We start from the raw sequence: 24325 nt of genomic DNA on the forward strand, positions 1-24325 counted from the left end.
GTAAAGTGCAGTTTGCCAGGATCTCCAGCGATCTCCTGCAGTGTGTTGTGCAGCCTGACAGCAGCAGGAAGGAAGGACTTGTGCTACCTCTCCCTCAGACACCGGGGAGGAATCAGCCGGTGGCTGAAAGAGCTGCAGAGCTGCGAGTGTCAGGTTCTTGTGACGGGGTGAGGCTCAGGCGCAGAGAGACAGGCTGGACGCAATATGAATAACAAAAAAAGCACTCTTTAATGAGGCAAAACAGTTTACAAAAAAACAAGGTCCAAACGGGGCAGGCAGAGTCAAACAGGCAGAACCAGGAACACGGACAGGACGACGGGAAAAGGACACGGAACTAGAGACGACAATCTGACAGCAGACAAGGGAAAGACTGACACAATATATAGGGAGGGAAACACAGGTGTACGACATCAGACAGTAACGAGACAAGAGTGGCTGAGGGCAGGTGAAGGGAATTAAACAATTAAGACAGAGAAGACACAGAGGAGACATAGGAGACACAGAGGAGACATAGGAGACACAAAGGAGACACGGAACACAGGAGAAACAGAACAGGATGTTACAGGGAGGTGTGGTTCATCAGGGACGAGAGCTTTGCCCTCATCCTCCCGTCCCCCACCACCTCCACAGCATCCAGAGGACACCCAGCACGCTGCTGGCCTTCATCAGCAGCTTGTTCAGCCTCTTCCTGTCAGCCGCTGCCATGCTGCTGCTCCAGGAGACCACTGATCAAAGGTGGCTGATGCCACCAGAGTCAAAGAAGGTCTTCAGGAGTTTATACGAGTATATGATAATTATGTGACGAAATATTATAGACCTCTTTTTTTAAACAAACTCCATTACCAGTGACTTCTTTCTCACTTGTTCTGGAGCTTCTGACCAGATCACAGTCTTCATCTCAGCAAATGAAGTTTGACATTTATCTGTAAATGTTCACTTTCCATAAATCTGGAAACTATTTAGGTCTTCTATGGAAATTCTATTACATTCTATACTATTATACAAATTTACAACATATTATATACATATATAAATGATATGTATGCGCCCGCTGCTGTGATCCTGCAATTTACCCATTGTGGGACTAATAAAGGAATATCTAATCTAATCTAATATGTGTAAGGTCAGAACAAGTAAGTGTACCTTGAATTAGAGAAAGTTTAAATGACTGAGAAATGAAGACAGATACATGTGACGGCTCCGGCTCAAGCAAGTGACATCTGCACTCTGCAGTTTACAATGTTTTACAATTTCAGATATGATCAGAGATGCAGATTTGTCTTTTCATTAAAAAACCCGCATTATTCCCTGATCAGACTGAACAAAAGGATTTTCTTGTGCATACAGACATCGAACACATGCCTCTCCCACGGCATCCTCTGGACGCCAGCAGCACGTTCTCATTCATTGCATGTTTGGCAAAGAGGAACTTAATTACGGAGAAAAGAAGGAAAAGTAACCCCTCACCGTTTAAAATATCTTTAATGGTTCAGTTGGTATAGGATTTGGAAGCATTAAGTCAAGACATGGTCAGCAGCCATACAAAACAAAACCAACTAATCGATGTCGACGGAGGAAAATAAAATACAAAAGCAACGCAAAAGAAGAACAATTAGGCAACGTCAGGTCATAACAGTAAAAAGATACACGAGTCAGACGCAACCGCATGCGGAAGATCAAACCGGTTGCAAGTTTAACGCTGATCTCACACACACACACACACACACACACACTCACAACTTGAATGAAGGCCGTAGAACAACCCGACAGGTAAAATGTACAGTAAGACACCTTATAGAGAGAGAGAGAGAGAGAGAGAGAGAGAGAGAGAAAAACAATGCATAGACAAATAAAGAATGTTTTAAAACAAGCGTAAACATAAAAAGACAAATGTCGTTGTCGTACAGCGTGACAGATCTGTTGGCTGATTACATCGCAATGATTACGGAGGACATTCAAACAGAAGTTATTGCCAACAACAACAAATGTATAAGACTTTACCCATATAAAAAAATGATTTTTTTTAAAAGCCAGAAGCTTCCACAAATGCCGAGAACGTCGAACAATGGTCAATGTGCCGAGGATTCAAAGACCCTCGGCGCCACTCGAGTGAACGCCATAAACCACGGGGCAGACATGCTTGGCTTCAAAACATTACGTTACAATTATTTAAAGTTATACAAGTTCACAAACTGTACTTAAAATACATTAAATATTGATTATGACGCTAGAAAAACACGTTGGATGTTAACAAATATTCATTTGAGCTTTTCCAGTTGAGTCAATTAACACATTGAAGATACTTTTTTTTTTTAAATCACCGAAGGAATAAAAACATGGTTACAAAGTTTTCTTTTATCCATCGAACCAAACATAAAATCTCCGCCCTAAATATCAAAATGCATTTTTTTGCAAATATCCCTTTGATAATAGTGCAAGAGATACAGTACAGTCAGACATAGCACACCGCTTAGTTTGGCTTCCCGTGTTTAGTCACAGTTACCAGAGTGTGATTTAGTGTGAACCAAGAGCCACTGCTGATGACATGGAACTATCTACTGCTTCTCCATCTTTAATGATGTGTTCGAGGACGTCCATTCAGTAAACAATAAATTACAACTACAGCGTCTCGTCTCTTCGCAATTTTCTTAAATCATTATGTTGTTATTTTACAGATTAAAAAACAAAAACACAAAAAAAACACAATTGGCACAATTATTTTTTCCAACTATCTGTACAATAAAAAAGGTTTTACATGTCACAATAACCCCAAACCCGTGTTTGTTAGGGGAGCATGTCTACGCCTGTGTTTCATGTGATTACGTCTGCTAGTGTCTTTAACGGTGTGCACCTTCCTCGAGAGAAAAGCGTCGCTGCACTCTCAACAGCCTGCGGAGCCAAACACAGCAGCAGAAGAACAATGGGGGGGGGGGGGGGGGGGCCTCATTTATATAACCGTGTGAGGATTAGTCGCGGAGAGAAAAGACCGTTCCCGTAACGCAGTTTGTCACTGGACTTGTGATCCTGCTACGCCCCTGTAGTCAAACACAAATGATTTATAGCAGGCCAGTTGTGAGTGTTACCGCTCACATCAATCAGGAAATCATTCTCGTATTTGTACTTGAACAAAAGGTCAGACTGCAAATATATAAAAATGTAAATGCGGTCTTTAGTCAGTCAGTTACTTTTTGGCCATTTAGAGACAAGAAGCGCGTCTGGGTTCTACGACTGACTTTTTATGCCGCAAGCAGCTGATAAATAAACAGGCCGGAAATTGGTATAACGTTAAATTAATTGTCTGCGAAGAGTTGTGATTACATTGGATTATCTTTGACTGCTTGGCATTCAGCGTGCAGGTTGAAGTGACGCGTCGGCGCTCTCCAGAAACAGCCCATCTGGGTAGAAGACGGCCAACCCATCTTCCCCGCCTCTATTTATACACACCAAATGTTTACAAATGAGGCCCCTCGTGTGACACAATACAAAAGCCTTTATAACACAACAGCTAAATAAAAAAACAAGTTCAGCCCCGTCAGGGGAAGCAGAAATAATAAAAGATCTCTCCCCTACACGATGAATCATCACACTTGCTGCTTGACCAAAACTATTTTTCTCTTTCGCTTCAATCAGCCGTCGACTGGTCACTTCCTCCAGTGACCACAGCATATATAACATGTAACACATGTAACACATGTAACACATGTAACACATGTAACACATGGAACACATGGAACACTGCCTAAAGTCTCAACACGGACAAAATAATACCAAATAAAACCAACCCACCAAAAAGAAAAGAGAAAAAAAACCTACATTTGATATATATCCACACGATCTGTGAGCGTGTTCGCCGACCGCCTCGTTGCTGAGGCTTCAACCCGCAGCGAAGCACCTGAGTGCATCTCAGGTAATGGTGCGCCAGCTTGTATGAGGAGGAGGAAGAGGAGTCGGGGATGGAGGAGGCTGGGAGGGCGGAGCGAGGCAGCCGCCTCCCGGTGTCTCTTCCCCTCCTCTTCTGTCCCTCCCGGGCGCCCCTCCCCTCCTGAGCTCATCAGTGTCGTGTTTGTGGAGTTGCTGTGGATCACGTGCGGCGGGGTGGGGAGGAGGAGGAGGAGGAAGGGGGGGGGATGCAGTGGGGTGGAAAGGGGGGCCCAGGGTCACTGTCGCCGGTCCTCCGCCTCTGACCGCGAGAACGCCATCACCACGTCCTCCGCACCTGAGAACCAACAGCAGATTGTCAGGTCAGTCCTGCAAACAAGTGGCAGCAGTCGTATTTAAACGACGCAGACGGAGACAATAAACCCCCGTGGTCTTCTGCAACAGGGAACGACGCCACAAACACACATGGCAATCAAATGTACGGGAACCGTTGTGGATGTTGGGAATCAGAGCGTTAAAGAGAGTTAAGTGTTATTGTATATTTATTCTAGAAGCCAAAATCGTATTCATAATATAAAGAAAACATCCAGAAATGCTGAATGTGTTTTCTTTATTTCAAAGAGGATACAACTAAACATGTCACTTCTATACCACTTGATTCAGTGCATCTGGGGAGGCTTTTAGTTTGAGCTTTTGACCATATGTTTACTTCCTGTCGATACGAGGCGTCACCTGTAACGGGCAGCTGGATTGACAGAAACAGATCTTACAAGGAAACACTGGGACCAGATCCTGTTTCCACAGGAAGCACCATGGCGGATAGTTTGAGAAGGTAACATAAGGTTATTTAGAAACATGCAATCACAGATGCATTTGTAGTCATAATAAACAGCCAATGTTTGAATCCCAGTAAGCCTCGGTGTCTTGGTGCGCGATTCTTGCACCTTCCGCCAAAAAAAGTTCCTCGTTTGTTTGTGTTTTTTTAATATGAACATTCTTTGGCAATAAACCTGTTTCTGATTCTGATTCTGATTCTGATTCTGATGAACTTGTGATCGGATCATTAAAAAACTGATTTTAGTGCAAAGTGAGTGAGAGTTTTGTAAAGGTCATCGGATCCTGGCAGCATCCGTTGTGACTATGAACCCAAAAGAGAATTCAACAGCGTCAAAATACTTTTGGGTGCAAGGAGGTCATTTCATCTCTTGCCGCGGCCCCCCGTTGTAAGCCCCTCCCCCTCCGCCATCACAGCGCGATGCGGTGACACGTCGAGTGACCTGCTGACAGCGGCATCCTGCCAGGAGAACACCTTCATCTTAAGGCTTCAAAGCCAACTGCAGCTCAGGCTGAGGCCCAATATTGTCTGAGTCAACAATACGAGAAACCAGCTGATGATATTAACCTCGCTGAGCTCTGAAAATAAGAATCAATGAACACACAGAACAGAGATTAAAAGTATCTACAGCACACGTGGTTGGATTTCTTCTTTCTCCTTCTGTGCCTCTTTCTCTTTCTCTAAGATAATGAAGACGATTAGGGTCTCCTATGGGTGGAGTCTTCTCATGGATCCTCCCAGCGACACAATAAGACTGAGTCAGCTGCTTTTGTTTCACAAGGAATTACTCAGTGTGTGGCCAACTGTGATTCAGTAAGTCATCAGGGCCACACCTGCTGAGACGGGTTCTCTGATAAATGATTATACATTTTCAAATCCTTTTAAAAAAAACACACAATGCTTTTTCCCCTCCTCATTTATTATGGCATTACATTACATGTCATTTAGCAGACGCTTTTATCCAAAGCAACTTACAATAAGTGCATTTATCCAACTGTCCTTTCATATTGGCCGTTTGTTGCTGTGGCAATGACTTGACAAGTTTCAGGTTGAGTAATGTAATGTGTAGACTCGAGAAAAAGAGAGAGAGAGAGATCAAATAAAATGCTTCTTCCAGCTGAAGTAGGAAAGTATCACGTCCCTCCTGCAGCGTCACGCTCGGCAGCCTGGTGAAATGCATTGGCTTCTTGAAATGGAGGGAAATTGATTGAGAGACCACAAAGTACACATCCCGAGTCTCCTCAAACCCGTAATTAAAAACGTGCCGTTACAGACGAGCAGACGACAACCTGCCGCAGCCGACATGGAGCACGATTATGCATTAAAATAAAAACCCTTGCCAGGCTACGAGCACATGATGCATATCAACACCGGGTTCCACACCTTTGCAGACAGTTGTTAAAAAGCACCTCGTGCACGTCTGTTATGACAAACACAACAGCCCCTTGTATGCTTGTTGGATTCAATTATTGTGGAGATATGAAAGTAGGCCAGGGGCTGTGAGTCGGCACATGTATTTGGCACAGAGGGCGGACCCTTCTCCTCAGGCAGCACAGACCCTCCACACAGAGAAGTGTCTGTGTCGCTTGGCTATCTCGACGGGGAACACGAGTACCGTGTTCCTTCTGGGGGAGGGCGTGTTCATATGACAGGGTTCTTACACATTTTGACCAATGGATTTCCATGACTTTTCCATGACTTTTCCATGACTATTCCATGACTATTCCATCACTATTCCATGACTATTCCATCACTATTCCATGACTTTTCCATGACTATTCCATCACTATTCCATGACTATTCCATGACTATTCCATCACTATTCCATCACTATTCCATCACTATTCCATGACTTTTCCATCACTATTCCATCACTATTCCATGACTATTCCATCACTATTCCATGACTATTCCATCACTATTCCATCACTATTTCATGACTTTTCCATCACTATTCCATGACTTTAAACCAAATTTCCATGGCCAAACTGAAATCTCGGTATAAACATGAACAATTTAGAACATCGTCGGGGGTGGCTGAGTATTTCCCCCTTTTTTTTGAATATGTGTGTCTTTTCCATACCTGTGCGTATCTCTACTCGTAGTTACTATAGGACTCGCTCATTCATGTACCGGAACCCCTCCTCTGTTATCCTTCCTACCCGTTCTACTCACACCCAGCACCTGGTCACAGGAGGCCTCTGGAACTGTCAGTCAGCCAACCGCAAGGCCGACTTCATCTCTGGCTTTGCTGTGGAGCAGTCGCTTGACTTCCTGGCTCTCACTGAGACCTGGATCACAGTAGACAACACGTCTACCCCGGCTGCTCTCTCCTCTGCCTTCTCCTTTAGCCACACACCCAGACCCTCTGGTCGGGGTGGAGGTACAGGTTTACTCATCTCACCCACATGGTGTTTCTGTCCCTACCTTCCACTCTTTATCCCACTGACTTTGAGTTTCATGCGGTGACCGTTACTCATCCGTCCAACTTCACATTGTTGTTCTCTACCGTCCCCTGGTTCTTTGGGAGATTTCTTGACGAGCTAGACGTCCTCCTATCGAACTCATGAACACGGCCCACCGCTCATCCTTCTGGGTGACTTTAACATCCAGACAGAGAAGTCATGTGATCTCTTACTCTTATTGTCTTCCTTTAACCTCTCACTCAGTCCCTCCCCTCCTACTCACAAAGCCGGCAACCACCTTGACTACATTTTCACAAGAAACTGCTCTACCTCTAACCTCACTGTGACTCCTCTCCATGTCTCTGACCACTTCTTCATCTCTTACTCTCTCTCGCTCTCTGGTACTGACAACCCACCCATATCTACAGACTCTGCACCTGTACGCCGCAACATTCGCACCTCTGTCCCTCCTCTCTTGCCTCCTCTGTCCTATCTGCTCTCCCTCAACTGACTGCTTCTCACCATGCATCCTAACTCTGCCGCAGACACTCTCCTCTCTTCCCTGTCTTCATCTCTTGATTCTCTTTGTCCTTTTAAGACACGACCGGTTCGAAATCCTCTCCGGCTCCGTGGTTGTCGGACTCGGTGCTTGCCGAGAGAGCCACCCTCTGCGGCGGAAAGAAAATGGCGCAAATCGAATCAAGCGGAAGACTTGCTCTTCTATCAATCTCTCTCTCCTCCTTCTCTTCCTCTATCTCTGCAGCCAAAAGCTCGTTCTACCTGACCAAAATTCAGTCTTCCTTCTCTAACCCCAAAAACTCTTCTCTATCTTTTCCAACCTCCTTGATCCCCTGTCCCCTCCTCCTTCCACCCTTTTGCCGAGCCACTTTGTCGACTACTTTACAAACAAGATAGACGACATACGCTCCTCCTTTACAAATCCATCTTCTATCACCTCACCAACACTAACTTCTTCATCCCCCTCTCTTTCCTCTTTCACCCCCTTGTCTCCCAATCAAGTTCTTAGCTTGGTGACCTCCGCCTGACCGACCACCTGCGCCCTTGACCCCGTCCCGTCTCCCATTCTCCAGGCTATTGCTCCTGACCTTCTGACCTTCCTCACCCATCTTATTAACAGCTCACTCTCAACTGGCTGATGCCGTAACTCTCTGAAGGAGGCGAGAGTCAACCCTCTCCTGAAGAAACCCACGCTCGACCCGTCTGAAGTCAGCAACTACAGACCGGTCTCTCTTCTTCCTTTTCTCTCCAAAACTCTGGAGCGAGCTATCTTGAGCCAAGTGTCCTCCTATCTCCACAGTAACAACCTTCTTGACCTCACCAGTCTGGATTCAAGGCCGGCCACTCGACAGAGACGGCCCTCCTTGCTGTCTCTGAGCAGCTTCACACTGCTAGAGCAGCCTCTCTCTCCTCTGTCCTTATCCTTCTCGACCTTTCTGCAGCATTTGACACGCTGAACCACCAGATCCTGATCTCTTCTCTTCAGGACCTGGGGATCTCAGGCACTGCACTCGCTCTTTTCTCTTCCTACCTTAAAGACCGCACCTACCGGGTAACTTGGAGAGGATCTGTGTCTGATCCTTGTCCTCTCACTACTGGGGTTCCTCAAGGCTGGTCCTGGGTCCCTCCTCTTCTCTCTGTACACAAATTCTCTCGGCTCTGTCATTCGCTCGCATGGCTTCTCCTACCATAGCTATGCTGATGACACCCAACTGATCTTCTCGTTCCACCGTCCGAAACACGGGTGGCGGCACGAATCTCTGCCTGTCTGACTGACATCTCTCAGTGGATGTCTGCTCACCACCTGAAGATCAACCCTGACAAGACTGAGCTACTATTCCTTCCAGGAAAGGCTCCCCACCCACGACCTGACTATCACCTTCAACAGCTCTGTGTTGGCCCCTACCCGGACTGCCAGGAACCTCGGTGACACTCGACAGTCAACTCTCCTGACGGCCAACATCGCTGCGACGACGCTTCCTGTAGGTACATGCTGCACAACATCAGGAGAATACGTCCTCTTCTTACTCAGAAGGCGGCGCAGGTTCTGATCCAGGCTCTGGTCATTTCACGCCCGACTACTGCAACTCCTCCTGGCTGGTCTACCTGCTAAGGCCATCCGACCCCTGCAGCTCATCCAGAATGCAGCAGCTCGACTGGTCTTCAGCCTCCCGAAATTCACCCACACCACTCCGCCTCCGCCTCTCCACTGGTTACCGGTGGCTGCTCGCATCCGCTTCAAAACACTGGTCCTGGCGTATCGTGCTCTAGACGGATCGGGCCCGTCTACATCCGGGATATGGTCACACCGCACACCCGGCACGTTCGCTCCGCTCGGCAACAGCCAATCGACTTGTGCCTCCTGCACCTCGAGCTAATCACTCAAATCCAGACTGTTTGCTGTCCTGGCTCCTCAGTGGTGGAACGAGCTCCCCACTGACATCAGGACAGCAGAAAGTCTCTACATCTTCCGTCGGAGACTGAAAACACACCTTTTCCGACTATATCTGGATTAAAACACAGATTAGCACTTCAGTGGCACTTAGATAGCACTTACTTATGGTACTTTTGTAGTTCGACTATGTTGAGGAAATGTTACTTCCTGTATTCTTGTTGTTCTTAGTTTGTACTCTAGGTTGAAATGCACTTATTGTAAGTCGCTTTGGATAAAAGCGTCTGCTAAATGACATGTAATGTAATGTAATTGTGCGTATTGAGAGCGTAGGCCGGCTTATATTTTGAGCGTCTTTCTTTAAAAAAACATATTAATTATTTCAAACTCGGCGTAAATGAACATGTGATTATAACACATTTCCATGACTTTTCCAAAACTTTTATGACCTACGTTTTTTTCCATGACTTTTCCAGGCCTGGAAATGACCATTTTAAAATTCCATGACTTTTCCAGGTTTTCCATGACCGTACGAACCCTGATTTGAACTCTCAAGTTCCTCTTGAAAGCTCATTGGCCATCCAAAGGAGGTGATGTCAAACAGGAAGCAGGAGAAGAAACTAGAGACGTGAAAGTCACAGCAAACATGTTGACACGGCCATGCTGCTCGACCTCAGTTCATAAGATAAACCTCATCTGCTTTGAGACGGGAGGGATAACGATGCTTGAACAAGAGACGAGGAGTACGCACTGCCACATAACGGGGGACTCGCCCTGAGCCACAGTGCTGCTGGAAAGCACGTCTGTTCAAGATGCTGTTGTCCCAACGACTTGCAATAACACTCATTTTTCACAATAAAGTCTAAATCGTTTTGTGGTGGTGTGAAACGGGCGGTTCAGAGGAAGGACACGTCAGACTCGGTGCAACTTGAGCCGAATGACCAGCAGAAATGCTCTCAAAATACATCCAGTGGGCTATATCGGCTTTACTTTGACGGAGAGTCATGTGCGGACCTCGCTCTGACACACACTGACACGCACGCACACACGCTTTTAGCCAACTAGATGGAGACGTCAGGTCCCTCAAAGCTGTTGCCTAGCGACAGATAAAAATCAGAGTGCATCGGAGGATGGCAGGCGGCTGCCGCTCATGAGCAAACAGCTCGTTGGTGAGGATGCGGCTCAGTGTCAGTCGTTTCTGCGGTCCCGCCCTCCGCTGTCCACTGATCCCCTGCTCATCCCGCCCGGTGGGGGTGAACAGGGCGGCTTCATGCGGTGGATTACACAAATAACAGCAGCAACGGGCATATCATCAGATTAGTCCTCAATAAACTACTTGAGGAGAAGGTAAAGACCCCTCAAATGGACTTTCCAGGCAAAGAACATAGGAGATAAAGACAAATTATTCTGATATATAGTCAAATATTGATGAAAGCATGTCTCAAATTCAAATCTAAAAAGGCGTTTTGTTTATTTCCTAACAGTCAATAGACACACAATGAATCAATCAACTAAACAAATGAGAGATTAATAAATGAAATATCACGAGTTGCATCCCTAAGCTCGTCCAAAAACAGCCAGAACCAGAACGCCATCTCTTCACCAGAGCAACGCATTTCTTCTCACTTCTATAAATCAATACGTAGTGGAGAAGCGGTCGCCTGAACTAAACACACACACCGTTCCACTGAAACCTCCTTGGGTGAGAGAGCTGTGAAATGAACCCAACGGGAGTTTGTTTGAAGTAAAGAGGAGCGTGCTGCGTCACTCCAGCCCCTCCGGTCGGAGGGGGCGGAGAAGCGGCCGCACGAGGACTCCAGTGTTGCAGCGATGAAGCACCGAGTTATTTGTCTGAGCGGCGGCATCACTGGAGGTCACGACCTGCCCAGCTGAGAGGATGCAGACACGTGATCCTCTCGCTGAAACCCACTTCAGGCCGGGGCGGGTTAAGAAGCACGACAGGAACAGGGGAGTGTGTGTGTGTGTGTACCAGCTCTACGTGTTGACGTCAACAAACACAGCGGGGCGACTCACACAACACATTTATGGGATGATCTGCATCACATAACTACACACTACTTGCTAATTATTGAATTCTCCCATTACTTTCTGCCACTCATATGATTATAATATTGTGTAAAACGTAAATCTTGATCGAATACAATTTATAGAAGTGTCCCAAAAAGATGGCAATGTCATGAATTGAGTGTAGAGAAAGAGGCGAGAGCGTACGAAGAAGTCTCAGAGACCAGAGGCACGGAGACGAGTCGCTTCATGACTCTGATTCATGCTGCAGTGACAACAAGATAAAGTAAGAGCCGATACCACTCTGCATGAGTCACCAAACCAAGGCGGGTCCTTCCTGTAACATGGCTGTTGCTTGAGAAGGTGGGTCCAGAGATTGCACTACGCGGGGAGAAAACACGGGTAAAAAAGAAACACGAATGTGCAGTAACAGTTGAAACAAGAGCGTGTAATATCACACTCTGGCTCCCCCCAATGACACCTGCCCCGCACCACCGATGCAGCGACACCAAAACCCACAGGAAACCAAAGCTTTCCTGGGACAACCGAGGTTGCTATGGCAACCCCATCCTCGTCCGTCATCTTTTATTGAAGCCCTCGGAGAGCCGTCTGGTGAGGAGGACACTTTCCTTGTCAAAGTAGACGAGATAACCAGTCCTGGGATTGCCGGCTGTGTGTGTGGCTCTGACACAGTGTGTTCAGAGTGACACGCCGTCAGTCACATGACACGGCGGCCTGACTGAAACACTTCTGTTCTCCCCATATTGTGCTCTACAAACTCTGCACCAGACAGTATTCCTCTAAAAGGAGAAACGTACACTAAAACAGAGGCCCGACAAAACAGGCCTGACTTAATGAGTTCACACTTCATTTTCAATCTCCATCGTGTTGAACCATAGCACCCCTCTGTTCCTCAGCTACATCACGGTATGTCAGCTAATAAAGCTGAATCACCAATAAGCTCAAGAGCCTTTAGGCTGAGAATTGCAAAAAATTGCGAAACCAAATTAAATATTTGCATGTATGGTAATCAGCCAATTAAAACATGTAGAAATGCAAATTCCGTGACCCAGAGACATAAAAGAAATATAAGCGGCAGACCAGAGATTATTCTCTTTTTTCTTAGAGAGGAAGATCCATAATTATATTTGACAGCAGCACAGTTGGAGGGAATGACTCAGGGATTGAGCAATATTTCAATCAGTCCAATCACATGTGATGGATAAATTAGGCAACACTTTCAAATGTGTTTTCTCATCAGAATAAGACAAAGCTAACAACAGCTGTAATGTTATCCATTTGTCACATTAGCTTTCGTCCGCTCTCACTTCTATCTAACATTTCCCACACAGCCCGGCCTCGACTTGGAGTAATCGATATCTGAGCGCGTCTCAACACCGGGGTAGCGCCCTCAGCGCCCTTTAGGCCTGCCGCCACTCGATCGATGAGGCGGTGTCTGACACGTGACACTGTGGCTCAATGCGGAGACCCCATGAGGACGCGGGTACCGGAGCATCCTGCATCAACATGTCCAAGCTGTCTCACCCCCGCTGGATATGGTGAGAAATCCTTTTGGTCTCTGACATTTAATGGTCAGATGGTTCCAATAATTCGAATACTAATATCCTAAATGCTTTTCCAATTTGACAACATTGAAACAACTCATATTTTAAAAGGAGGAGCCGATGAAATATTCTATAAACGGTTAAAAGCAGCGGACTAAAACGGTGTTATTTGACAAGCTGAAAGGGGCGAGTCATCCACATGAAATTACAATGTTTTCAAACAGTAAGCTGAGCAGCAATTATAGTAAAACAGTTTACTTTTACTAGGAAAAGTGATTAGCTTTTGAAAACCGCTTTGTCGAATGTCATCAAAATCAGTGTGGATTTTATGTCTAAATTTCAAACTACACATTTTTCAAAATTCATTTTAACTCGGAACAACGTTATTCTTTGAAATTGTCTTTCCCAAATATGAAAATATTGCCCAAGCGAACCTGTTAAGAACAAATCAAGTGAATTGAAGCTCCTCTCCCAGACCCGTATCGGTCTGAAGGTGGAACTCCTGCGAGAGACAAAGACAAACAGCCTTTGGCTGTAAATCTTTGGGCGAGTCAGACGTGTCTGCCCGAGCTGCTGGGCTGTGCGATGGTCAGCTGGGCCGTCACTACTGCTGCATAGAGAGAGGTGAGGCAAAAGGTCGACGGCCACGAGAATGAAGGGAGGACCGAGGGAACCACAGAGAGTACAAGCTCATTCATCTCCACACTCATGTCCTGTATAATTAACACATTGAAATTCAATCAATGTGAATGTCTTTTCCCCAAAATGTATGAATATCATTTGCACAATAACCTATATTATGAACAGGAATCAAATAAAACCTCACTGGTATTTTTAGTTTGAAAGCTGCCCTTCTGTGAAATTAAACTTTAAAGCGGCAGGAGGAATGACAATATCATGCTTCCTTTCATCTATTTCCCCCTCCTACCAAGTCCACATGAGATCAAATAGTGGACTTATCTTCTTCACACTACCTCAAAGGATCCCAAATGTGCCGATGTCTACAAACTTCTGTCCTTCGGCGCTGAATATCTCAAAGTGATTAACTCTCAGCTATCTACACGACGAATCACAGCACTTTGGATAAGGTGCACACGACAAATTATTTATTCGCACACTGAGCAGATGGCCGGCTGCCAAATTACACAAAATGTGTCTATTTGTGTGATGTATAATGCATACTCAGAGCACCTTTCCCCAGTTCTATTCATCCATAATTAATGAAGCTCTTCTTCGCAGTATTGACAGCACAGAGGCATGAAGACAGACGCAGATGGTATGTAGCGCAAACTAACACCGCTGGTTTGAAGTGGTTTAAACAAACAGAAAACATCCGTACAAAATGAATAACTTAAAAACCTGTGCTGGTCTCACTTTTGGTGTTGCACTTCTTAAGCAAGCTTGGTACCACCCTTCCCATCGGATGCAATGTGTGATGTTCTGCTGCTTGATGAAGAAACACTGTGATAATGCAATCCACACTGCATGCTCATGACGCAAGTATACGCATTTAAATGATAAAGATGCAGCACATAATCCAGAATGAGTCTGAATTTAACTACACAATGGTATTAAACACATATAATAAAATAAACACCAGAGAAGGACCGGAATCCATGTAAAATTAAATCCTTCCTTACAGAAAATCACATATTTATCAACTCAAATAATGGAGATCGTTTCCTTGCAGAAAAAGGACACGGACAAGGAGACAGGACTCTTGAAGGGACAAAGCCAGGCCTGGGCCCCAGCGGGTTGACCACAGGAGCACCGCGGGGCTCCTCTCTGACAGATGTGCTGGGGCCGAGCCTGGAAAGCAGCTGATAAGTCGACTTCAAGAACATTTGCTGCAGCTTTTGCAGGTAACTGCAGTGTCACTCTCCACACACACCGTTGTATTTCATCTAGCCCCCTCTTGTGGTTTAAAAAAATGTAAAAAAAGATTAAGAAAGCTCAACAGCACCCCCTGGTGCCACGAAAAGGGATTGGCTTTATCATATAAAAAGCATCAATAACTCAATTCTGTCTCGGCCATTTGTGAGAGGCCGAGGTGGAAGCAGCGATGCACTGATGCAGAGGGTGAGTCACGCGGTTCCAGTCGGCCACGCTGTTTGCCGTGTGAGGAATCTTACAGTGATGGTGGGCTGCTGAGTCAGCGTCAGGACACACTCAGGGAACCCGTTACGCCTGCTGGGGTTAGGACTCAACTGGAGCGATGTGTGTGTGAAGGGATTTCCTCTTGTTTTCTGTCTGTGCACAGTAGCACTTCTGTGACATGTGCCGGTTGGTGAGCTGATGTGTCTGGATATGTTTGCACCTTCAGGAGCACGTTAAATGTGTGTGTGTGTGTGTGTTGGTGTGTGTGCCACAGCCTTACCCTGGTCTATGTTGTGCTGTGGTAGCTGGCTCATCTGACTGTGGACCACACCTGCGTAATTCCGGAGAAAAGCCTCTTCACTGGGCGTAAGCTGAAGAGTGAAGAAAAGGGACAATTCAAGTTTTCAAACAGGAACAAACAACGCTTTTCTCTTGAGAGAGAACACACGTTAGCTCTTCTCATAATCACATCAATCAAATTGATTTTCCCAGAGGGAGGAGCGTGGTATTTTTGGATCCAAAACGTTTTGAGTTAGAATTAGCTATTAGAACTAATTCATGTATTTTCCCCTCCAGCCCATCTGTCTCGGGTCAGAGAGTATTTGACCGTTTACAAGGGGAAAGAGGCGTTTCTGAGAGTGATCGGACACAATGCTGTTCTGCTGCAGTGCCGGCAATTACAAAGTCAGTCTTTCAGTCCCTGAAAGTAGAGCATCTCGTCATGTTGTCTCCTGGTAACAAGTGTTTCAATTCTGTGGTTTTAGCTTTGTGAGACACTTGTTTGTTGCCTGGAAACCAACCCTGACTCCCGTATAACAAACCTACGTAGACACCGTAATAAATAGGTTCATATTTGACACAGATAGCGACTCGGTCATCACACATATCAGAAGTCATCTTAATGAAGAGACTTTTGACGATAATTTGACGCTTGTGTAACAGTAGCCAGAGAACTACACACTCTTGAGCTTATGTCGACACAGACTGAGCATTTAATGCAGCAAGGAGAGAAATACCAACAGCTGATCAGGCGGGTCAACGATGCCCCGTTTCATGGTTCTCATGGCATAGTTTGCTCAGAGCAGAACTTTGTGCTTTTCCAAGTAGGTCTGAATGGTTCTTCTCCCTCCGTCTGACTAATGACACAAACACTGTGATGTAATGGTAAGTATGTGTCGTGGTCTTGATGGTGTGCATGAGCTAGACAAAAACCTGCACGTAAACTTATTTTTTGCTGCAATATATATCTGTTAAATGTTAATACTCAGATATTAAATGTCACACGGCCAGAGTTTGTGTTCGTCGAGACGCTGCACTCACATTTGATCCCATTTTCTTGAGCATGAGCAGGACCCGCACTTTCTGTTGGACGTACATGTCTTCAGGAGACTTCCCCGGGGCCTCCTCGCGGTTCATCCCCGCTGCTCCTGTGGCTCTGGACACACAAAACAAATCCATGTTAAACAAGAACGGCAACAGCAATTATCCCAAGGTTACGCAGACACTCGGTGCTATTAGAGGTTAAACAGACTGTTGTCTTCTTTTGGCCATAACCCGACAGACCGATTCTTATAATTGAGGACAGTCACCCCCGCAGGGCCTGAAAAGCGATCGCTAAATAGTGACTGTTTCTAATCTTTGTGTCCATTTGTGTGTGTTTTTATCAGGTGACAATCTCTGGCTCTAAAAGGGGAAGTGCCCTACACTTTTTATTTGTAACGGCCAGCAGGGGACGACTCCTCTGGTTGCAAAATCTCTGATGAAATAGAAGTCTATGAGAAAATGACCCGACTTCTCACTTCATTTATAGCCTTGTAAACACAGCGATCCAAAACATAACCTTCCGCATTCTGCGAAGGTAATGAAGTGCTTCCCACACAGTGTAAAAACAGTGGTGATATTATAAGTCAGCGGCCTCGTCTCAGTGCGGGTTTGGCCCTTCACAGCGTGAACGGGTGTCATTAATATTGCATGGCAGCTTCCACACAGATCTCGCCCCTGCCTGCTCCTTCCATCGCATATTCTCCGTCTCACTAATGACCGATTTTCTCTGTCAGTCTGCAGAGATGCAAAATGTATGCAAGAGGGAAGAAAAAGTGGGAGGGAGGAGAAGGCGATAAAAGGATCTGCCGAAGCTAATGCGGATGACAGAAAAGGGAGAGGTCCCGCTGTGATGGCACACACACATCAAGGTCAGCTGTTGTCGCATTGTAGCGGAGATCCAACGCACACCAACGAGATGAGGCACACCGCCTAAATGTACTGATTGATACAGCTAAAAAAAGAAATGTCTTAGAGAAGACAAATATAATGTATTCTTGTCCAAGAAAACAACACGATTTCATGGAGAGGATATCAGTATGCAAGTCAGGATTTGCTCTCCCCGAAGAATCTTCCATAAAAAGCCAGAGGGAGCCGCAGTGACGATGATAGTTCTGGCAATTTATTTTGGCCTCTTATCCATACAAAGGACCACTAATGCATGTTGACAGCCCGTTTGATGTGGGGTTATATTTAATTGAGGAGAAGGCTCGTCGTCCCCACTTCCCAGAGCCCGGATGGGAGAGAAGGATGAATGGGGCACCGTTGGCCATCGGCTGGCGTCTGGGTGCCACAGTGAGCGTGTGGATTCATCCAGATCAGAGCTTCTGAGAGTATTTCTATCAATCAACCTTTGGTGGCTGTTTAGTGAGAGCAAATGACACGTGGCTTTGTCTTCATGTCTGTTTTCCGCCACAGAGTGGCCACAGGACCCCGAATGAGAGGAAGAGGAGGACATTAGTGATTCATTTCGACAGTCTGATATCCGTTTTTTGTCAGTGCTCCATGAGAACGGCTTCTACAGGGAATACGGCCGAAGAGGTTTTTAATGTCGTCATTGTCGATCGTCGTTTTGTGATGATTTTTTTTTTAAAGTATCGATTCAGGCACCGGTATCGTTTTAAAAGTACCGATTTAGCACCGGTATCGGAAAAGAAAGAAAAAAACGATACCCATCCCTTCGTATGACTGGGAAGAGAGTGGAGAGTTAGAGTAATACAGTTCTCTTAGAACTGTCAAAAGGTGTCATCTTGTCTTGAGACAGCGATGGTGTACAACACACCCATTGATATTCAGGCATATTTTGAGACGTGACAATTTAACCATTTTCACATCCGCTGCCGCACAAAAGGCTGATATATATTCCACATTCATCATCTGTATAAATAGGCCTGCGGCTTTCATGACTGAGGCATTTCTGATCCTCTGATGTTTCCGTTTGAAGTATTAAAACTGGCCATAGTTAGTACCATCTCTGACCAGGCAGCTGTTTTGAGGGTTGCGATTTGTATTTTCACCAAACAAAAAAAATTATTTGTATCTTTTCCCACTTTCACAGCAATATATCTGTTATAAGAAGAACAAAAGTAGTGTGCCAAATCCCATAGCGAGAATCTCTCTCGGAGGTAGAAACATTAGGGAAATAGAAAGGCGGTTGATCAGTGATCCATTGTCAAGGCATGTTTGAGAGAAACTAGACATTCGATTGTGGATTCAACCGATTCTGTCTCAGTCTGGAAGGGGCAGAAACACTAATTTGCAGATGCCTATTTTGGGCAGCAGCGTAGCTCCAGAACTGTAATCATGACATACTCAGTGGACTGGACGACAACATGTACACAACAGTGATTAAGATTGTGCATAATTACGCAACGGGTAGTTTCACCCGCGCTATCCTGCTGAACAAACTAGCTTTCCAACCATGTTTAAAATCCCAACAATGCGCCAGATGGTACTCGGCGGCCTGGCATACAATGTCTCACTGCCACGGACGTAACCTGCTAAATAATGGCTTCCTGGGCATCACTTCTGGATTACAGGAGTGATTATGTTTTTTGAAGCTGTGTTCTGAATAAACTATTCTATTTGCAGAAGACAATGTACCGGTATCGAGACCACTCCTCGTCAGAGCTAGACCTCCGCTGCTCTTTGTATGAAATCTGTATCATCCCACAGAGTCACTGAATTATTACCTTCGCATTGAAAATGCGGAAGGTTATGTTTTGATCGCCGTGTATTTATTTATTTATATGCGTGTTACTCGCATAACTCAAAAAGTATTAAACCGAATCGCATGAAATTTGGTGGGATGATTGTTTATTATCCGGGGACCATTTGATTAGATTTTGGGATCGATCGGGTCAAAGTCATGAAAAGGTCAAAATCTTCTTTTTACCATAGCACGGTCAATTTCTATCCAATTGGCATGCAACTAATGCAAAAATGTTCATAATTCAATGCCCAATCTTGTGATATGCGAAGGTATGCGCTCTACCGAGTGCCCGTTCTAGTTTCTAATATGACTGCTTCGAAATATTTAAAAATATTTAGAAACCTGCCTATGCTTATCCTACTTGGGTCATTCTAGCATGATTCTGATGTACACACTCTAATGTGTAACATGTCTGAAATCATTTCAAAGACCACAAAAGGGATTCTGTCAGAGTCCTTTGTGTGTGCCTGATGTTCGGTTCTCGAGGTGGGCTGGCTTACACTAATCCCTGGAGGGATGCTCAGCCAGCCTCAGACGTATGTGGCTAATATTCCAGACGTAATCAAAGGCTTTCTAATCCCCCCTCTTTGCCCGTGTTGGGCTCTTGTCAGTGTTGTCATGTTGGGTGGAGACAGTGAGCCCCTCGAGCGAAAGAAAAAAGCAACATGAGGGCCTTCAAATCTGAACACGTGGAAGTGGTAGGACATATTATTGGTATGGAAATTATTAAATTGTTGTGTGATGCTGAGACATAGCTTTATCTTTGTCCCAACGTTAAACGCCTTGTATGAGTCTGTGTTGTTTTAACATTTAAATGATGGCATCCAAGTATATAAGTGGCATTGTAGTGTTTGAAAAACGTTTAAATGTGTATCAACACATACATACTTAGTTATATTCAAGTCTTACAAAAATGATGATTGATTTCTAAAACATTATGCGTCATAGATGGCCGACTTGTGTGTGAATGACCTGTATTCCAATGTCCATTGACACACTGTGGTATCTAAATAGCTGCTATTGCTGTAGTAGGTTGGAATGAATATCACAATATTAGTACATTTCACACTTCAGGGTATTTTATAAAATACCATGAAGATGTTAAGATAAATGTATGAAAATCATAAAATAATGTATGAATTGGTCATCAATAAACTGAACACATTGAAGAGTTGCTGCTATTCTATTTCGACCAGTGAAACGAGTTCAACTTGAATAAATGGACATATTTCTCTTTTGAGGAGTTGATGACTAAAATGTGACCCCTGTTTAAAAAGAGTCATGGTTCAAAATCTGAAATCACTGTTAACTTCAGCGTTTTCTACAAATACTACAAGAAGTCCATACAGCTACTGCACATGGCTGCCAATTACACTCAGTAATGACACTTAAAAAAAAGAGATGCATATCCATTACATGGCTTCTGCATTCCAGATGTATTCTGTACATTTGTGTATCAGTGTCCATTAGTGTCTCTGAGAGAGAAAAAAAATGGAGAGAACCACTTCAACACAGAATGCAATGTGATAGCCCTCACATTTGCTGCGGGTCATGAAGTGCAGCGGCCCAGTCACACATGGCCCAGTCCACTTGGCAGCTGTGTTATTGGCTCTCGAATCAGCGGTGCACATAATGCACTATGTCTGATTGCTAAAGAAATAAATTACTCCTGCAAACAAAAACAAAAAAGTTTACTGACAAACCAATTTTACTTTTACACAAATGCCGCGAACAGCCTTAACTCTGAAAAGACCCTGAGGTCAATAACCTTCCAGCCAAAACCGAGAAGGAAAAATAACTAAGAATTCACTCATGAGCTGCGCCAACATCCCAAACCAATGTGTGAGAAACTTCAGTCAGCTGGAAGTCAGCTGTGGCTGCCAGCTGAGCTGCCGACAACCTGGCCTGGTTCTGCAGAGCAGCTGTTTCACTGCAGGTACGCCCAACTCTGCTGATCAGCAAAACAATCAACGTAGACTTTCTATCTTTTGACTTTAAAAAAAAAAAATGTAATTTTTTTTACAAAAATTAGTATTTGATTATTATTCATGATTATAAAAGTATCCGTGACATATTCACGCAATCAATTAATAGTAAAAATCTAACGATATTAAATTGACATTGATGTAAAACAGATAACGTGTGTAGATGTTAGAACCACTAAATGGCTACTTTGCTTGATAAATGATTTCTGAAGATCGACAGACTGTCAAAATTGTTAACAATATATTTCGTCAATCGACTAAAACTTCCAGCACAAGAAAAATCCAATCCTACGATAGTGATGTTATGAACTCGTCTCTACCCATCCACACCGGCAGGAGACGTAATGAAACCACTTGACCAGCGGGACTCCACCCGGCAGATCGTCTCCCTCTGGGTCGGGGCAGCTTGGGGTCTGGAAACAGAGAGAGCCAGGCGGGTGGACACAGCGGCCCAGAAGAGCTCTGGCTTGGACTCGTTGGATACCTGCAAGCTGTCTTTGTGCGACGCCATCTCCTCACATGTACAGCGCCCACAACAATGGCTACAGTATTTGGGGACAATGGCGATGAGCTGGATTGTGAAAACATGATTGATAAGTAGGTCATGTCTTGTTGCGACCACGTGAGGCATGAACTCAAACAATCCTCTACAGACTTATTTCATAGCTGTGCTTAACTGTGCTTTAACTATTGCTGTGACACATTATGTAGATACGAAGCAGGACATATTTGACAAATTTGTACTGTAAGCCACTCGGTCAACAAAGTTGTGCCCATCATCTAGCTTCTACTAGGCTACAAATAATAATTAGTATATTTGTAATGCTACCGTTCGATCAAGAACAATGACATTTTTTAAGTACATTTTTTTTTTTTAGATCCAGGCAACCTGATCTTGCATATGTTTCCACAATACCAATGTTACAGCGTTTTCCCCCGCCCGTGGATGCTATATAACACAATTAAATCTGGTCTATGATCTCATAACATCTTAGCTCACTTCTCAGGGTCCCTCAAAAGAATGGAAACAGAAGCTGCCGTCTTCAGCTGGTCCCTTGGGGATGCGACTGCAGGATTTCAAAAGCGCCAACATCAAGTCAGGGAATTCAATTCTTAATGCTGTAGGATTCATGTGATGTAACAATACACAACAAACGCATTGCAAATGTCCAGGATACCTTGCAAACAAAAGACAAAGAACTGTGATCAGAAAACATGGTTATGCACTCAAGTTTGACTCTTAAAAATAGGTTAAAAAGACGTGGTAGTCATCCGCAGGCCTCTGTCATTTAGACTGGGTGTGAATGGATCCAAACAGCTCTGGTATCATCATGTCAGGACACTATGTGGGCTGAGTAAATGCTGACGGAGTGACACGTGTGTGCCAAACACAGAGGTTGTGAGATGAACCAGCTCTACCTCCCAGACGCTGCTCACGGGCAGCTGATGAGGTTCCCTCTGGACTCGAGCGCCGCTGAAGAGCACCTGCTCTGACTGCGGAGACGAGGGACACAGGGCCGGGGGTCCTAACCTAATCCACCCAGTGAGGGGAATGTGCAAACTAAGGAAGGCTTTGACATACTGTGGTCCCTGACCAACTCTGCTCGTTGCCAGGAGGATTCAGAACGCTCGCCTGTGGCCAAACCCTGAAACCCACTGACTGCAGCACTCATCAATGCCGGCAGGGTGCCAGCTCCACCACTCCAAGGGATGTGAGCTATCCGACATGCGGGGAAAGCAGACACTGTGAAAGGCAGCGTGGCACAATGCACCCATGGGTGATCCAAAAATAGCAAACCAATGAAGGAGTTATGTGGAAAGAAAACGTGAACGCGAAAACCAAATTTAAAGAGAGTGACCACATCGTACAGTAGCTTCTGTGTCTGGGCAGCTGTGGATGTCCTCCCGACTCATTACCTTGGCGGGCTGGGAGGTGTTTGGCGAGAGGGACGAGTGGGTCTGAATGTGTATTGAACACTACATGAAGCATCATGCACCGAAGTCTGTTACGGTGTCGTCATTAAGAAGAGTACTTTACGACCACGACACTGTTGGTAACACAAGTAGAACAAACTAACGCGGTGACGTTTGTCTGCGAAACGTTAGCGGAGATTTCCCGAGTTTTTTGGTCACGTTAGTTTTCTTTAAAGTCTTCTTCTCTTCTTTTTTTTGTTTTTGTTGAAAACCTCCGACTCAAAAATAATCCCGCAAACAAACATGTCTGGACGCCCAAAGGAAAGCCTGCCCCGCTGGTTCCCTCGGTGATGGACACACGTCGCGACTGAACCCCGTTCGTGCTGCGGGGCGCAGACTGTTCCAACTGTAGCAGCGCTCGTGCTAGCGAGCAGCAAGCCTCCAACGCATTTTCGACATGAATCCTAATCGATATCCGACGTGGTGACATATATGGACGGCACGCCCAATGGCCTTAAAAGTCCCGTTGATTTTGCCCTGACACGAATTACATTTAGTCTCCACCAAACCCGACATTTGGGCAAAGCAGCCGATGCTAACCAGTCGAGCTAGCTCGCTAGCACGCCCGAGACAAAAGCCTGAATGAAGTTCCTCTGGGTGCAAACACCATCCAGGTACCGCTGCGCTCTGCCAGCACCGGAGCCGCCACACGGGCCGTTTTAAACCCCCACAGACAGTGTGCACCGCGTTTAGGAAGCGGCTCGTGTACGCTTACCCCTCCTGGTCCAGCTTTTCTTTCTTCTATGCTCTGTTTGAATGGTGTGTTGTTGTAGGAGGGCGTCCTGTTCCGGGGTCACATCCCTCCAGTCGGCAGCGCTTCGGAGAACTACGGACTCAACGCAGCCAGAGTCCTGCTGGATGTTCAGTACCGCGACCGGCCACAGGGGGCGCCACCGCCACAGGGGGCGCAGTGCATGAGCTCTATCTATGAGCTCTATCTATTACTACATCGTTCAAAGTCTTACATGGGTATAGTATGCGAGTATTGGCATCACCAAATACGAGCAAAAAGTACTAATTACGTAGAAGGTCCCCTTTTCAGAATAATATATTTAATATGACTGGATTATAACTGGTTATTAATGCATATTAATAAGCATCACTGCAAGTGAAGGTT

General features: G+C 45.3%; 1 protein-coding gene across 2 annotated transcripts; it reads right to left on the reverse strand.

Annotated features, from left to right (window-relative positions):
- Positions 1–1465: 1465 nt before the first annotated feature.
- On the reverse strand, positions 1466–24026 carry ctnnbip1 (catenin, beta interacting protein 1). 2 transcript variants are annotated; one of them, XM_056423766.1, is made up of 4 exons: positions 23924–24026; positions 16537–16651; positions 15497–15587; positions 1466–4216 (listed from the first exon to the last, which is right to left on the reverse strand). In XM_056423766.1, exons 2-4 carry the CDS (start codon positions 16630–16632, stop codon positions 4158–4160), a joined length of 246 nt encoding a protein of 81 aa, XP_056279741.1. In that variant the 5' UTR covers positions 16633–16651; positions 23924–24026; the 3' UTR covers positions 1466–4157. The 2 variants fall into 2 exon arrangements, with proteins under 2 accessions (XP_056279741.1, XP_056279740.1); XM_056423765.1 differs by lacking the exon at positions 23924–24026 and adding an exon at positions 20787–20832.
- Positions 24027–24325: the final 299 nt, after the last annotated feature.

This window comes from Pseudoliparis swirei, chromosome 9 (genome assembly GCF_029220125.1).
Source record: "Pseudoliparis swirei isolate HS2019 ecotype Mariana Trench chromosome 9, NWPU_hadal_v1, whole genome shotgun sequence".
Lineage (NCBI taxonomy): Eukaryota > Metazoa > Chordata > Actinopteri > Perciformes > Liparidae > Pseudoliparis > Pseudoliparis swirei.